Source organism: Sminthopsis crassicaudata, chromosome 2, assembly GCF_048593235.1.
Source record: "Sminthopsis crassicaudata isolate SCR6 chromosome 2, ASM4859323v1, whole genome shotgun sequence".
NCBI classification, from domain to species: Eukaryota; Metazoa; Chordata; class Mammalia; order Dasyuromorphia; family Dasyuridae; genus Sminthopsis; species Sminthopsis crassicaudata.
Genome location: NC_133618.1, coordinates 206,123,150 through 206,141,013, shown reverse-complemented (window position 1 = coordinate 206,141,013; position 17,864 = coordinate 206,123,150). Strand labels below are relative to the sequence as shown.

Sequence of the window (17,864 nt, the reverse complement as noted above, 5' to 3'; positions counted from 1 at the left end):
GACAGGCTATCACAATCAAGTGTACCATTTTCAAAAAAAAAAAAAAAAAAAAAAATTAAATCATTAATAACTTTGTCCTAGCATTAGTTTGAAGCTCCCAAGTCTATATTTGCTTATTAACAATTGGCCACTCTCTTCTGAATTTACCTGAAAGCTTCAAAATTCTTACATCAGGTATTCATATTATGGAACTCATATATTCTAATGGTAGATAGTCAAGGTCATGTAATTAAGCTTTAATTAGGCTTTTCTCAATATATGCTAATCTTTATCACCTAATTTTTTTTGGTAGCATTAAATTCAAGAAAGGTATAATAGATTCAATATTCAAATGAATGTGAGAATTGCAATGCTATATAGTGTTACATCCATCCACTGGGGTCTATGGATATTTGCTAGGCATTTGTTCACAGACAAATGAACAGAATTATTTTTAAGACATTGTTAACTACTGTTTTTACTGGTATATTTATTATATAAATACACATATACTCATAGTTGAGTTAGGAAACAAGCACTTTGTTCTGTTTGGAAGGAAAGGCAGTGGTACACTTAACAGGAAACAGTAATTAAGATGTACTAGTGAGTTTTTCAGTAAATGCCCCTGTGACTCAGGATAAATATAGTATGGTCCACCACAATACTCTACTTGTGTGTACAGGTGTTTACTGAGTGATTAAATAAGTTCAAGAAGGCAAATTCTAAAACATCTAAAGCATAACTGGTTTTAAGAACTGCTTTGCAATCCATCATCCTTAGTTTAAAACCAAATTCAGGAAATGCAGTTTTTATAACCTCCTAGAGTTGAATTAACTGACAATATTGCCATGAATTTGAAGTAACCATTAGTAGTCTTGTGAATACAATTGTTGAGGATCAACATTACGTAAAGGACTTCCAAAACAGGTTATACACACATGCAGCATATAATGATACAGAGATTCTCAACCTCACAAATTAGAAAGTACAAACAGATAATGCAGAAATTTCCAAGTTGTTTTAAATGTGTGTATATGGTGGATTTCAAAGCAATAAATATCCTTTAAAGGTGAACTCAGGACCTTCTTTCTGTCTGGAATGACCTTAGCTTGGGAGGGCTGGGTTATAAAGCATTTGGAGCAATAGTGAATGCTCTTACTGCTTCCTTAAGACAATTGAGATGCTTCTGTCATTAAAGATGACCTTACTTATTTATAAGCACATTAAAAGTTACAATTCCCAAAAAGTCAAGAGGAATTTGTTTCTAAATGTCATGTTTCAAAATAAATATCTTTATGTTAAGCTGGTAGACTGAATTCTGCTGGTTTGGATTCAGAGATATTAAAATTAATTTTTTCAGTTCACCTTTAAAAATAAAAATGTAAAAATGTATGTTTGAGAGAGTATATTAATGACTTCCATGAAGAAAACAAAACTTCCTTTAAAATCATTTACATATAAAAATTATGTCCAAGGTTTAAAACCAGAACAATGGCATTGGAAAAAGTTGATTATAATACAATACAACTCAAGATACTGGTTTTCTGGCTTGAATTTTGGAACCAATAGTGAAACTGGAACATAAATGTTGACTTGTATAAGGTGAAAATGAGAAATTTCTTCCTATTTTTTGTTCAGTAGCAAAAATTCAATCAGCAATAAAGTGCACAAATGATACAGGAAAAGCTCCTTTGCGACTAGGATCCCCATCAATGTGGCCAATCTGAAATGAAAATTTAAAACAATTCTATATTAGGAGAATATCAAAGCGGTTAAGCAAATGTTTATTTGTTCTGGGATCTGGTACCAGAAATGAGAACCTGGCAAAATTCACTAAGTCATCACACTCTAACTCTAAATAACTGGATGATGTGGTCTATTGAGATACAGCTCATATATTCATAATGAGGGGAAAGAGATTCATATCTACACAGTAGACTCAATCCCATTCTCTTTTTCTCTCTCTGGAAAATGGGATGTAAACACAAGGCCAACTTGGATCTTTTGGTATTTTTTACTACCTCCAATTCAGGTTGGAGTCAAGACCTCAGTGGCTGTTTAATGGAAATTAAAATGAGTCAGGTTTATATGGATTGAGCTGGAAAAGGCTTTCTAGATATTAGCTATAAGTTTTTGCTTTTTCAGAAAATAATCACATAGGGGCAGCTAGGTGGCGCAGTGGATAGAGCACCAGCCCTGAATTCAGTAGGATCGGAATTCAAATCTGGTCTCAGACACTTAACACTTTCTAGCTGTGTGACCCTGGGCAAGTCACTTAACCGCCGGGGGAGGGGGGGGGAAAATCACATAGATGACCACTAAACCTATATTTTTACCAAACTTCTCACCTTATTCCCATCTGTATTAACTCACTGACATGTCTCTAGCACAAATGATTTGCAAAGCTCTTTTCTTACAACAGTTTTAAGAGATCAGTAGTATTCATAAAGTACTTAGGCCAAGAAAGAGCTGATAACATATGGAAGTTTCATTTACTGCCCCTTGAATATCAAAATATTACGATTTATTTACTTAAAAATAACTATCACTACGCAGGTCCAAGAGTGGAAATGAAGTACAGTTACAAGTATAGATGTTGAGGTGAAAGGATTTAGGTTCAATCTAGCTTTGGCATTTATCTCCTCAGTGTGATTTTAGGCCAAACACTTAATTTTTCAGTTTTACAGTCTATAAAATTTAAGAGTGAAGATTAAATTATGTTTAACATCTTTTTAGCTCTAAATATTTGATAAGTTCAATGTGTAACTACTACCCATACTATAGATGACTTCGATGGATGGGGAAAAACTGGAATAGGAACTAAAACAAGCTATAATTAGCTAGTACTTCTCCATTGCCATCTATGTGATATTTACTTTCAATACTTCAGAGGTTTAGTCCATGTTTTGCTGCCACATAATATCTGGTAAAATGTTGGAGCTAAAAGTTTGACCCTTTATTTTCTGAGAAGATCTGGGGAGTTATATTTTTCCCCCTGAGGTTAGGGTTGTGACTTGCCCAGGCTCACACAGCTAGGAGGTGTTAAGTGTCTGAGGCTGGATTTGAACTCAGGTCCTCCTGACTTCAGGACCAGCACTCTATCCACTGTGTCACCTAGCTCCCCCACCCAGGTGCATTTTAAAATAATTTTTTTTAGATTTGTTTTTAGAATTTTTGAGTTCTAGGCTCTCTCCCTTATCCCCATCCACAATTAAGTAACCATGTGTTAAGTTATGTAAAACATTTCCACAAAACTTATCAAAGAAAACACAAATCCTAATGAAAATAAAAACGAGAGAGAGAGAGAGACAGAGAGAGAGAGAGAGAGAGAGAGAGAGAGAGAGAGAGAGAGAGAGAGAGAGAGAGAGAGAAGAGCACACACATGCTTCAATCTGCATTCAGACACAATCTGTTTTTTCTCTAGGTATGGAAAGGATTTTCATCATAGTCCTTTAGAGTAGTTGTGGATCATTGTACTGCTGAGAATAACAAAATCACTTACAGCTGGTTATCCCAGAACACTGCTATTACTTTGTATATATAGTACATTTCACTTTGCTTGAGTTCACAGAAGACTTTAGAGTTTTTTTTCCCAAGAGCATCCTGCTCATCATTTCCCATAGAACAATAATATTCTATCAGATACCACACTTTATTAAATCATTCCCCAATCGATGGGCATCCCCTCAATTTCCAATTATTTTTGTCCTGAGAATAGAGCTGCTATGAGTATTTTTTGTACATATAGATCATTTTCCTTTTTTTAAAAAAAAAAATCTTTTATATTTATGCCTAGTAATAGTGTTTTAGGTTGAAAGATATGAATTTTGATCCCTTTTTTTCTGAGAAAATCTAGGGAGTTATTAAAGAATTTCCTAAAAGGAATCCAGTTTACCTTTCCTCCTGTTGTCAACTTTAATTTCTATTCCAGATATACATACTTGTTGGACATTTTTTATAAATTGTCCTTCCAAATTAATGTCAGCCTATGCAATAGACAACCATCATCCACCTGGGTTTTCCTGTGAGGGTGGTAAGGGCAAACTGTTGAGTAGTTATAAATGTCGTCCAGGGGCTCTGCAATAGGCAAAGTGAGAGCTAGTGTGTCATCTAACCAATAAGAAACTGAAGAATAACCAGAATAAAATTTGTCATACACTGATCCATTGTTGGTGAAACTGTGAATGAATCCAACTATTCTGGAGAGCGATTTGGAACTATGCTCAAAAAGTTATCAAACTGTGTATACCCTTTGACCCAGCAGTATTTCTACCGGGCCTATATCCCAAAGAAATCTTAAAGGAGGGAAAGGGACCCCATATGTGTCAAAATGTTTGTGACAGCCCTCTTAGTAGTGGCAAGAAACTGGAAACTGAATGGATGCCCACCAATTGAAGAATGGTTGAAAATCATAGTATATGAATGTTATGGAATATTATTGTTCTGTAAGAAATGATGAGCAGGATGATTTCATAGAAGCCTGGAGAGACTTACATGAACTGATGCTGAGTGAAATGAGCAGAACCAGAAGATCATTATACACGGCAACAACAAGACTATACAATGATCAATTCTGATGGATCTCTCTTCAACAATAAGATGATTCAAACCAGTTCCGATTGTCTAGTAATGAAGAGAGCCAGCTACATCTAGAGAGAGGACTATGGGAACTGAGTATGGATGACAACAGCATTTTCACCCTTTTTTGTTGTTTGCTTGCATTTTTGTTATCCTCAGGTTTTCTTTCTAGATCCAATTTTTCTTGTGCAGCAAGATAACTGTATACATATGTATACAAATATTGGATTTAACATCTAATGTAACATATTTAACATGTATTGGACTACTTGCCATCTAGGGGAGGGGGTGGGGGGAAAGAGGGGAAAATTTGCAACTGTAGGTTTTGTAAGGGTCAATGTTGAAAAAATTTCACATGTATGTTTTATAAATAAGAGGGGCAGCTAGGTGTGCAGTGGATAGAGCACAAGCCTTGAATTCAGGAGGACCCGAGTTCAAATCTGGTCTCAGACACTTAACACTTCCTAGCTGTGTGACCCTGGGCAAGTCACTTAACCCCAGCCTCGGAAAAAGGAGGGGGAAAAAAAAAAAATAAAAAAAAAATATATATATATATATAATAAAAATAATAATAAATAAAATTTGTCATCAAAGAAATGTACTATAAGAAGAAAAATAGGTTGATCATGAAACAAGTGTGAAGAATGACTGACAAGTGAACAGTTAGAATGCTACTGAAGATATCCTTACATCATCGTTAAGAAAGATCAAGGTAGGACCACACTACAGTAGATAGAATCCCTGTAGCAAACTTTTTAATCAGGAAAATTTTATATAAAGTAAGGGGCTTTCCTAAATTTTTTTGGTACTATGAATTCCACTGGCCTATGTACCCTTTCTTTATAGAATAAACTTTTAAATAATTGAATGAAATACTAAATTTCTGCTAGAGGTTAGTGAAAATAAAAGATGTGATCTTTTTTGTCCTCTCCAAGGCCATGGACTCTCTGAAGAATTCTAAGGTCAAGAACTGCAAGAGATGGTCTCGGAGATCTTTTTTTTGGGGCTCTAAATGCTATGATTCTATTAGAATGTTCCAGGTAGGACATTTACTAGCCTTAAGATCCTGGCGCAAGGCATTTGACTTCCCCAAGATTTAATTTTCTCATCTGAAAAATGAAGATGATTATATTTGGGCTACTTACCCCACAGGATTGCTTCAAGAAAAAAGCATTTGCAAGCTTAAGGCATCAGTCAATGGGTAACATTTATTATGATTACCATTATCCTAACATGGCAAGACAGCTATGAAAAGGGAGCACTTGAGATAAATCTCCCAGTAACTGGTAATCCCTAGCACATACAACTCTTGAGAGTTAGTCTGCTTTTTATTTAGTGTCAAGGGAAAGAATCACCATAGATCAATCAAGGAAACAGAAAGCTCAAGTGTAGATTAAATTGAGTAGGCTCTTGAAGTAGTTAATAAAGGCCAGAAGGGAAGCATCAGGGCCTTTATGTTTCAAGGAAGCATTAACTGCCAAGGTTGGGACATTCATTCATTTAACAGATTAATCCCACACAGTGGACAAAGGAGGAGCGAGATGAAACCAAACCGATTCAGTCTTATTAGCAGACATTTCTGGCTTATAAAAGAAAAGCAAGGGCGGGGAGGAAGAATCAATGGATCAATACACCAAAGCCCAGGGACTGTAGGATATTAAATTCAATGTTCCCCCAAACAATTTTTCTACCCCATACTCACCCACCACTCTTGGTCTTCCTCACCATCCACAATGATCATATCTCCCTCTGAAAATGTTAGTTCATCAGGGTTATCAGCTACGCAATTATAGAGAGCTTTTACTCTTTTGGGTTTTGTCTTCGTCTGGAATATTTAAAGAAGAATAAAAATTCAACAAGTCATTATGATAGAGACAGTTAATGGTGACTTAGGATGGAAAATGGGAACAATTCACCTTTTAGTGCAGTTTTCTGGATGTCTCCTTTTTACATATCCACATAGCAGGGGAGTTAAAAATTTATTTAAGTTTTCATATTGTAGTAAAAACTTTTTTCTAACAAACATAGTTAGAAACCTTTAAAGGAGTACCAAAGAATACTTCTTTAAAGAAAGAAAAACAAACAAGTGCAAACCAAAAGTGCAACCCATTTCCTCAGAGTAAAGCTTTGTTTTGAATTTGTTTTAGTGTTCTTATAGTTTATATCATTCTCCTGATTGTTTAACTTCACTCACACAAATCTTCCCTTGCTTCATTGGACTCATTTTTTTCCTTCTTTCAATTTTTTTTCTTTTTTCTTTTTTTTTACCATTCATTTTTAAATTTTGAGTTCCAAATTCTGTAGTCTTTTCTAGTCCCTTCCTTCTCCCCAATCCTAGCCACTGAGAAGGCAAACAACATGATATTATGTATATGGTAAAACATATTTCCATAGTGCAAAAAGAAAGAAAAATAAAAGCAAAAAATATGCTACAATCTGCATTCAGAGTTCATCAATTCTCTCTCTGGAAGAGAATAGCATTTTTCTTCATCAGTCCTTTGGAATTATTGTAGAACATTGTGTTCAGAGTAACTAAGTCTTTCACAATTGATCTTTATTACAATATTGCTGTTACTGTGTAAAATATTCTCCGAGTTCAGCTCACTTTGCTTTGCATCAGTTCATACAAATCTTTGCAGGTTTTTCTGAAACCATCCCTTTCATAATTTTTTATAGCACAATAGTATTCCATCACAATTATATACCATGACTTGTTCAGGCATTCCCCAATTTTGAGCATCCCCCCATAATTTCCAATTCTTTGTTAATATTTGTCATTTCAGGTTAGCAGTAGGAAATATTAACCTTCATAGGCTTTACTTCACATATTTTAGATATGAAAGGAAATCTCAGACATCACCTCATCAGTGGCTGAGAAAAATTAAGACTTGCCTAAAGCTAGCGGGGGGTGGTATCTACTATTATTCTCTTCTTATAATAATAGGGTCACAGTCATTCAGTAGTCAAACTCTTTCACCCACATGGGAAGAACAAGAAAGATATCCTATTACTTCAGCATCACTTCCAGTATTAAGTGTTTTCATATACAGATCCTTTCTTTTTATGCAAGAACAAAAATCTGAGTTTAAGTGAATGCTCCTTTGATTCCTACTACTCTCTCCTTTGAAATACATTTGTGTACTTGTATACTCTTCTTCTCTACCTCTCTAACCATCTCCCTTTCACCCCTCATAAAATGTAAGCTCCTTAAGGCCAGAAAGTTTTTTTTTTTTTTTTTTCCTTGAGGCTGGGGTTAAGTGAATTGCCCAGGGTCACACAGCTAGGAAGTGTTAAGTGTCTGAGACCAGATTTGAATTCGGGTCCTCCTGAATTCAAGGCTGGTGTTCTATCCACTGTGCCATCTAGCTGCCCCAAGGCCAGAAAGTTAAAATTTTTTCCTTCATATTTACATTCATAGTTTCTCTGTGAGCTTTGTACATAGAAGGTGCCAAATAAATATGTGTTCATTGATTGCAGCTAGGTAGCATAGAGAATAAAGAAGCTTTAAGCTTAAATCCTGCTCAATTATCCTTTCAGTAAAATAATAATAGTACTTATGTCTCAGGGCTGAATGAGAATGATTAGTATCAACTATACCATCTGTTGTTATAATGAGAGGATTCCAATACAAAGCCACATGGTCTAAGTGGTCCTTCTTGTAGTTGGTCATTTCAGTCAGACCCATTTTGGGGTTTTCTTGGTGGAGATTCTGGAGGAATTTGCCATTTTCTTTTCAAATCATTTTAAAGATGAGGAAACCAAGGCAAAGAGGGTTAAGTCACAAAGCTAGTAAGTGTCTGAGGCCAGCATAGGACTAACAAAGAAGTCTTCTTGATTTTAAGTGTGGTGCTCTACTCACTGCACACCTAGCTGCCCTAAAGTGATTCAAATGCCCCTAAAACATACAAGGACAAAGTTTGTACTTTTCCATTGTTCTGACCTATGGGATTTCGGAATCAAGCATATAATATTGCTTCTGGCTGGACAAAATTCTTTCCTAGCTACAGTGATTTCTTAGTCATTCTCTTCCTTCTGCTTGACAGTTACCTTAAGATCTTCTCCTAGGGTCTGGTCCCAATAAATTCCCCCTACCTAAACCTCACCTAAGACTGTATTGAGAAGTGAACTCAAAAACTTTTCTATCACATCTGGGTCTGACCGGGAATGTCCCCTGCTGTACTTGCCATCTGTTAACTGTTCTCACCCACATCCATTTTGAGGGCTTGAAATTTTGCTACCTAAAGCTCATCTTAGAACATGTTCTTTCCCTGTATGACCCCTCAGGCTAGGTTAGTTTCTTGTATCTGTGGGAAAAAACCTGTCTATATATTGCTATATAATGTGTTTTGTTTATACATACATATACATATGCTTTGTTTGCCCACTTGCTGCTTCTCTAGTTTTTTTTGGCTGCCTGCCTCCTGTACTACATAATAAAAACTTATTGCTATCAGTTTTCCAAGTACAAATTTCCTGTAAGTTCCCAAACCCAGGATCTTGCTTTAACCCGAGCCAAGAGACCAAAAAAGCAACTGGCAACTAAAGCATGGGATTTCTGGAAAATGGGAAATGGAACTATTGATTTGGGGTCGAGCATATAGGAGGGAATTAAAAACACTGGTTAACAAATAGTATTTTAAAGCCTCTGTTGGCTATAACACCAGGAGTGCTGTACCTAAGGGAATACTTCCCTTCTGAATAATGTGCCGTTTTTGAGTGTTGCCAAAAAAGCAGTGATCCCTTCTGAGTTGTCTTATGCCTGGGGTCAAGGTACTTTTCTGGGATAGAAAGCAACCTGCATTATGTCCATGCATTATGTCCAAGTTGAAGAATAAAAAAGAAAGGACCAACAGTTAAAATGAAAATAAGAATTTATGCCACTTTTGTTATTGTTTCGCCTATAAAAAAAGAACCCAGCTCAGGTTTCTGACAACTTGTTCCATGGCATGAGCCTGCCAGGTTTCCCCTTTAGAAATAAGGTAAAGAATCTCTTGTGCTATCTTCTCCCAAGATGCCTGCACAAATTGCCTGTGCTATCAAAGGCTTGTATATCCCCTAAAGATCTTTGCTGGAGTCTCTTAGAAGCCACCTACCACCAAGATAAGCAAGGCTAAGAGGGAGGGGTTCCAACCCTTTCAAAGTTAGACAAGATAGTCACTCTGGGACTGACCTGGAGGATGATATTGCCCTCTCCCAGGGTCCACCTTAAGAACTCCTGGAAACACTTAGAGCAGTCATCAAGGCAGACGAGATAGTCTGGGACTGATCTGGAGGATAGTACTGCCCCCTCCCAGGGTCCACCTCAAGTCCTCCTGGTAACAATTACAGCCGTCACTAAGGCAGGTGCTTATAGTCCTTCTGAATATCAGAGCAAGTTAGGTCACTAATTTGTCCTGATCTCAAGGCTCTGATCAGAAAACTACTGCAGAAGCCTGAGAAGTTATCCCAGTGGTTCCATAGCCTCCTCTGAACTGTGCCCAGTCTCGGTGCTCCTAAAAAAATCCCTGGAATCTGCACAGATTTCAGCAAAACTGATACAAAGGGGTCAGTGCTGATGGACAATCCTGTCCTGGAGATGTGCTCATCCCTCTTCTCCTGGGAGATCCCCAAGGATGAATGTTCCCTGCTCTGGGCATTAGCTATGAGATGGTGATAGTGCCATGATATAGGGTCCAAATAGAGAAAAGATAGGAAGGATCCAAACCTCCCACCCTAGCTAAGAGCACCCACTCTCTGCTTCCTATTCCTTCAAGAAGCCTGACAAGTTTTATGCTACCTTTTTTCCTGATTGTGGTTGCAGCTGACAACATGCAAGCTGTCTCTACTGCTTAGACACGGTGGAAACACAGGAGAAGGAGCAGGACTCTTGGGTATAGTCCAACTAGGATGTATTCAGGGGAAGGCAGCCAGAATGACAGCCTTCAATATGAAGGGCATAGGGATACCTGCTTTATCCAATTCTAGCATATCTGAGAGTAGGTACTTGTAGCTAAATAATTTTGGGAAAATTTTGAGCGAAAGGAGAGACTTGCTATTAACTGTCAAGATAATGAGCAGGAAAGTAATAGGAAAAGGACTCTGAGCAAGCCAGCAAAGAGGCAGCCAAGAACATGGAAGCATTTCCCTAAACTTTGGCAAGTACAAAGCCAAGGGGTCCTAGAATGAAAAATGGCCACAGAAACATGGTGGTCTCTAGGAGATAACTACTCTTTCATGGCCTTTCCTATTCACAGGTCACTTACTAATAGAAAAGAATACAAGCTAGTCTTTTATTCTCCAGCATCCTGACATTCATCAAGGAATATCCAGACCAGTGAAAGGACTTGGCCACACTATTGTGGGCAAATTCACCATAGTGAATTTAGAAGTGGGTCCCCCAGATACAAGCTGTCATCACACCTAGTGACCATCTCCCCTTTCCCACTCCATTGGCACAAATATCATGAACCATCAGTTTCCAATCCTGGGACAAACCCAAGGCTCTTACATCAACAGTTGGGTGCCTCACTAAAAACTATTCCAATGTCCCCAAGGAAGTTGTTAACAGTTCTCAGTTCAGACTTAGGCAAGAACAGAGGAATTTTGCCCGGTAATTAAAGATTTATTGCACGAAGGTGTTACTGTTGCCACCATTTATCTGGCTGGTCCAGAAGGCAGGGAAGAATGAATAGTATCTCTCAGAAGATGGGGTGTCTTAACCAGATTATTTCCTCCCAATAAGGCTCCTTTGGCTAACACAGAATTTACCAAGAATATAAAGAATGCTTGTTTGGAATGGTCTGGTATGAGTGATCTAACATGCTTTCTTCTTTCCCTATTTCCCCTGAAAGCTAGTCTTCATTTGTTTTTACTTTTGAAGGTTCACAATTCAACCTTGTTATGGGATATTTGAATAGTCCTGCCTTTGCCAGTGGGCCGAGGCACTAGTATTTGAAGGACCTCAGGGTGAGATCTCTGCAGATGTCTATGGATGATATATTATGAGTGATCCTATGGCAGAACCTATCAAAACAGCTGTGAATAACATCAGAGACTGGGCTATATAGTCACCTGCATAATGTGTTAAGGTTTTAGATTATAGATTATATCTAGATCCCTGGAAACAGAGACACCCCAGGGTGCCAGTCTGGAGAAAGCTGCTTGCTTTGAAGGCAACAAAGTGACTTCAAAAGTGCCCAATACCTCACTAACATATCTGCCTGGCTATATCCTAATTATGTTATTATTAGGAAGTTTGGCAAGTTTGGCTAGAGCTCTGTTCCAAGCAGCCATAAGCAATAGCCCAGAGATCAGTTACCACAGTAATGTCCTCAGGAAAAACCTTATTGTTGAGGTATTTATCTCTGACTCCCTTGCCTCCTGGAGTCTATGGACACACAGAAGGAGAAAGGTTCCATGCAAAAAATTACTCGAGGAAATCTTCCTCAAAATACAGGCGCTTAGGGGCAGCTAGGTGGCACAATGGATAGAGCACCAGCCCTGAAGTCAGGAGGTTCTGAGTTCAAATCTGGTTTCAGACACAGTTAACACTTCCTAGCTGTGTGATCTTGGGCAAGTTACTCAACCCCAATTACCTCAGCAAAAAAAAAAAAAAAGAAAAAAAAAAATACAGGCGCTAAAGCCCTTACCTGTCACCCTTTGTACCAGAGTCCTCATTGTGCCCTGGAACAAGGAAAATACCCCTCAAAAAATTGTTCAGCCCTGATGTCTCCTTAACTAAGTAGAAGTGGTATTTGGAGACCAGGGCCAAGTCTGATTTTCTTCCCTTGGTCCTTGTGCACCCTCTTTTGCTTGATGAGGAGTTCCTCGAGATGACCTAATCTACAACAACCCTCTTTAGCCTATTTTTGAGATGGAAGCGCCTCAAGTTAACCCAAGAAGGGTAGTAATCATTTTCATTCTGCTTAAGCCTTGGCTGAAGCAAGATCCAAGAGGAAAATGTTGAAAGTAGTTGCCATTGACCTGGAATATGCTACCCAAAAGGGATTAAAAAGTCTGGCTCCACTGACTCTTGGGTGGTCAGCAACAGGCTGACAATACAGTCTCATCAGTGAGTTAAACAGAACTGGAATATTTAGAACCACCTGGTCTGGGGTAAGGACTTGTAGGTAGGAAGTGATTCCTGGACGGAGTTCCCTGAGGGTTTCCCATGCTTCTGCCCACAGAAGGGAGGACTCCACCCTCAAACATAATGATATTGCCAGAGTGACTACTACTCACAAGCTTCCCGCTGACTCCCTTGTACTGATCCAGTGGCTATCTCTCCTCAATATTTGTCCAGGAGCCTCAGATTGCTCAGAGACAATCAGGAAATATACTCTTTATTATTTTGCATTCTATAGTTGCTCTATGTCACTGGGTACAGAACCACTGTCCATGGTGCCTCAGTAAATGAGGGACTGGAAAGGACTGGCATCTGAACTTTTTTAATGGCACTAGTAGTTAGAACATTCAAGTGATAAATATTTTCTGTCTTCTTTTTGATGAGTGAGGAGGGAAGGGAAAATATTAATTGGGCCTTGTAATATAACTCATCAGAACAGGCCCCTGTATCAGAACAGGCTCCAGCAATGGCTGAGTGAGAATTCCTACCTATGAATTTGTGTTTTTTCTCAAGCCTACGAAATCTTAGAATAGCTTGACTTGTACTCTGCAGCAGCATTCTCATGTTCTATAATCTTTCTAGAAGAGTATTTTATCAAGAACTAAATTTTTATGGGGTTGTCAGTTTCAAAATCAGGACTCTTCTGGCTTAAATGTTACTTCCTGCCCTCATGTTCAACCCTGATTCTATCTCCTACTACAGTAGTCATAAGACAGTGGAATAATACATGAATTCACTATTCCCACCAAGTTAGAAAATAAAAAGGACTCCCTCTGCCTTGTCTCCTGTCATCAGTTACCAGTACTTGGAGATAGTCACCTGCCTAAGCCAAATACTTCCAAAAGGTCCTCCAGCACTATGAAAAAAATTTCCATTTACTGAGTATAACAAAACTGTTAGCCACCAGCCTAACAGTGACTACAAGTTAGCCACTGGCTTGCAACAAACAGTAGTGACTCTGCTGAAAGTTTAGACTATACTTGCCTCTTCTAATTTTCCTATTACTTCAAAGGCTGTACAAAATTACACCCCTCCCCCCAACTTCAGTAAAAATTTTTGTGGGAAACCATTCAGAAGAATCCCCTTATACCATCCATGAGGTTCCAGACTCCCCTTATCTCCATCTACAGTGGAAGACTTAGCTTTAAAAGGGGGTAGCTCCCATTCTTTCTTCACTTCCAAAACTAGAATGGCCAACCCTCATGCCTCCATCGATGAATGACCTTCATTTGGAGACTTAAGTTAGGGCTCAATCCTATTTTTGACCCTTCCTTCCTTTTCTTCTAGCAACTTTCTCTCTCACCTCCCTGAGGGAAATGATATTAGGGGAGAATTAGACTCTCATCCTCATGATCCTGAAGGTGAGGACAATGGAAGGCCCAATCAGAATCCTCTAAAAGATCTTGTCCCCAGTCCTCTCCCAAGTTAAGGTTCTATTTTCCAGTGGGACCACTGGGCTCTTGGTTGGATACAGATTCTTACTACATTTTTGTGGGTAATTACTATGAAGCTTCTTTGGCAATTTTCCATATCTAAATGGGAAACATATACTCTTGTTAATATGTGACTTGTTAGTTAAGTATTGTTGGTTGAATGGTCACTGGGATCAAGGAGTAGATTGTGATAATTGTAAACTTTATATTAGTTGATATTATTAGTATGTGGTCCTTGTTAAATCACATGATGATAAAGTCTTTGTTTGCATCAGCTCCTCGAGTACCAATTTCTTGTAAATTCCAGAACTTAGGATTTTGCTTTCATGAAAGCTCTAAGGCTAAGCAATACAGAGATAATATTTTGAAAACCTTAAAGCACAGTATCAGTGCTAGATACTGTTATTATCTATAAGACAAGAGGACTAATATATGTAAGAGGGAGACTAGCCAATGAAGGTCTGGTTTTTAAAGCAGGTGCAATATTAACTATATCAAGCCATGTGGGGACTAAATAAGCCACCTTCCAGAAATATGTTACAGAAAAGCAACCCTTGCCTCCCCAGTTCAAAGCAAATACAAGTATTCTGACTTTCCATTTAATGTACTTCATGGTGATAAAAAGACTTTTAATTATCTTCTTAGCCAGAATTAACAGAATTCGATTCCATCATATTTTCTTCCTAAGTGTTTCCACAAACCAATCACAATCACATTTGTACATTCAAAGAGTTTATGATTTTTTTTCCAAAGCATTCACTGCAGTAAATTCTGGGAATCTGAGCATTCTCAAACAGGAGGTAAAATCAGATTTAACACAAGTCCTTTTCAGATCTAAATAACATGATTTTAGGATGTTTAAAAATAATTTGGATAGAGATACACAAGCTCACCACCACGACAGATTTCTTTCCTGGCTAAAAGACCAATCAGGATTTGGGGAGAATGAATCAGTGAAAGTCCAGAAAGAATGAACCTTTTCCACCCACTAATTTAGTGTAATAATAGCATGACTATTTTTCTGGTCAGCCAGACTCAAAACTTCAGTTACTTTGGACCTTCTCACCTTCTCTAGCACCAACATCCAAGCATCTAAGTATAAGTAAGTCCTGTTTATTCTAACTTTTCTTGTTTCCTTCATCTTTCATAGGGTGGGATATTTGTGTTTTTATAACACTTAAAGGTGTAACTTTAAAACTGTTGTTTATATCCGTGAGGTAGAGGATACGATTATTAATATTCTCATTATCTACATGAAAAAACTGAACTTCAAAGAAGTTGTAGTACCCCAAGTATCCCATAAATGCTGTGTCAGAGCTGTGATCTGACCTCGGGGCTATTCTCACATAAAGGTGTATCCCCCTCTCTCTTTCCTTACACAGAGTTAAAGTGGATCTTAGAATTTAGCTAGTTCAGTGGTGTCAAATAGAAAAAAGGGTTTCTAGGTAGTGTTAAATTCAAATAGAAAAAAAAGGTTTCTAGGTACATAAGGACACTTATAGACTGTATACTGACTTAGTTTTAAAATGTAATACTGGGGCAGCAAGGCAGCTTGATGAATAGGGCATTGTTCTCAGAGTCCAGAGGACCTGAAATTCAAATTTGACTTTAGACACTTAACTAGTTTTATGACATAATTCTGATAATCTCAACAAACAAACAAAAATAAAGAGAAAATACTATTGGTTATATGGGATAGCTTTCTAAGAAGGGATGAAGGAGAATATAGGGGAGAACTATGTTGACATAAAATGTAATATTATTGATGTTTTGTTTATTTTGTTAAATATTTCCTAATTCTATTTTAATTTGGTATATTCTTAAGAGGCCACATGCAGCCTGCAGGTCTCACATTAGACACTTCTCATCAGTTTCAATGTCCTCCTTTCTTTATAAGATAATTAAGCCTAGATAAGTATCACCAATAGTAAGAAGCAGAATGATGATTATGGGATTATGAGAGGCTGCATGCTTCAGTGGATAAGAGCACTGGCTCTGGAGTCAGAACACCCTGGGTTCAAATACTACTTCTAATGCTTAATAGCTCTATGACCTTAAGTCAAATCGCTCAACATCCTTACATCTCTGTTTCCTCAACTGTAAAACAAGGGGATTAAATTCAATCGTTTCTGAGTTCCCTTCTAGCTCTAAAACAATGATCCCATATTCTGAACTCAGGTTCTTTAACATCTAGTCTAATATTTTTTTTCTTTTATATTATGCTCTGCTCTTTTCTCCTCATCCACAAGAATAATATAGGTTGGAGAATTAACTTGGCTTAAATTTTTTAACAATTAAAAAAAAAATTCAGCTTCTTATTTTTTCCTCCTTCAACGTCCTTTTCCATCCAGTGAGAAGGCAAGAAATATGATACCCTTTATATATATGAAGTCATACAAAATATATTTCTACACTAGCCATGCTGCAAAAAATAAATAAATAAAATAAAATTAAAAAAAATTATGCTTCATTCTACACTCAGAATTCATTGGTTCTTTTTCTCGAAGTGTTTAGAATTTTCCTTATGCGTTCTTTGGAATTTTTGTGGATCACTGTATTAATCAGCATATTTAAGTCTTTCACTTATCATTAATTATTATTATATTCTATCATTACAGTATTGCTGATATTGTATACAATATTTTAGTTCTGCTCTCTTTGCATTAATTAATAAAAGTCTTCCCATTACTTCAAAGAACTTTAATTGTAACACCCACTCCTGGAGAATACCTGGAGGATTTTTTTTCAGTTTCCTAACTCTGGAAAACTCCTATCTATTTTAGTTCTGCTCTCTTTGCATTAATTAATAAAAGTCTTCCCATTACTTCAAAGAACTTTAATTGTAACACCCACTCCTGGAGAATACCTGGAGGATTTTTTTTTCAGTTTCCTAACTCTGGAAAACTCCTATCTATTCTCTCTGCCTCTTACTGGTAAAATAAAAACTAGTCTAGCTGGCATTCTGAGAATCCTTCCAGCTCCAGACCTTATAATCTATCTTCACTCCTCTCTTCCTCACTTTTACATGACCTTGACTTCTATTTCACTGAGAAGTCTACAGTAATATACTTCTTTCATCCATCTTTTTAAACCTCTGGACCCACCTTTTTATTTTTGTCAGTATGAGAGCATGAGATGGCCATCCTTTTAGCGGAGGCTAGTTTTTATATTTGTACATCCTTGATCTTATAACCTGCAATCTCCTGAATGACTATATTCCACCAAGGGTTTCTACTCCCTCTTTACTGAATTTTCAATATCTCCTTGTCTATTGGTGCCATTCCATTTGGTGCCTTGTACACAAACTTTAGTACTTACTATCTGTGATTTCCTTGGCATGGGTGCTGGTGGTTGCAAACCCGAGGATGTGTTGGATGTAAGACTGGATACTTCAGATATCTCTCCAGCTGTGGGAAAGCCCAAAAGAGAATCTTAAAATATGCTCTCATCTCTTTTGATTAACCCCAATTAACCCAAACAGAGTCACTTTCTGCATTTGAAAAGGACAACAGCCTAGAGAGAATATGCTTCTTGATTTTATTCCTATGTTCTATTGCATTTCCAAATAATCTTATTCTGACTTTTCCTGCCTTCAAGTTTCTAATCTTCATAATAATTCATAGATTTAATAATTTCATGGGTTTGAGTTCTAGACACACCTCAGTTAATTTGATTCTGAAACTCATTCCTGGGCTTTGCTCTTTTCCCTCTTGGCCAGTTCATGGAGATCAAGAGATGGGAGTCAGGGGGTAATCATTATATAGCTTATG

The 17,864-nt window shown here is 37.4% G+C and overlaps 1 protein-coding gene across 1 annotated transcript in view; it reads right to left on the bottom strand.

Moving 5' to 3' along the window:
• Positions 1-452: 452 nt before the first annotated feature.
• The window catches only part of ASAP2 (ArfGAP with SH3 domain, ankyrin repeat and PH domain 2), a 261,971-nt gene continuing 244,559 nt past the window's right edge, over positions 453-17,864 (bottom strand). The window contains exons 26-28 of the mRNA XM_074288099.1: positions 17,413-17,501; positions 6,260-6,382; positions 453-1,702 (exon numbers count right to left, since the gene is read on the bottom strand). Coding sequence (XP_074144200.1) covers positions 1,628-1,702; positions 6,260-6,382; positions 17,413-17,501 — 287 coding nt within the window. The 3' untranslated portion in view covers positions 453-1,627. The remainder of the gene's footprint in view (positions 1,703-6,259; positions 6,383-17,412; positions 17,502-17,864) is intronic.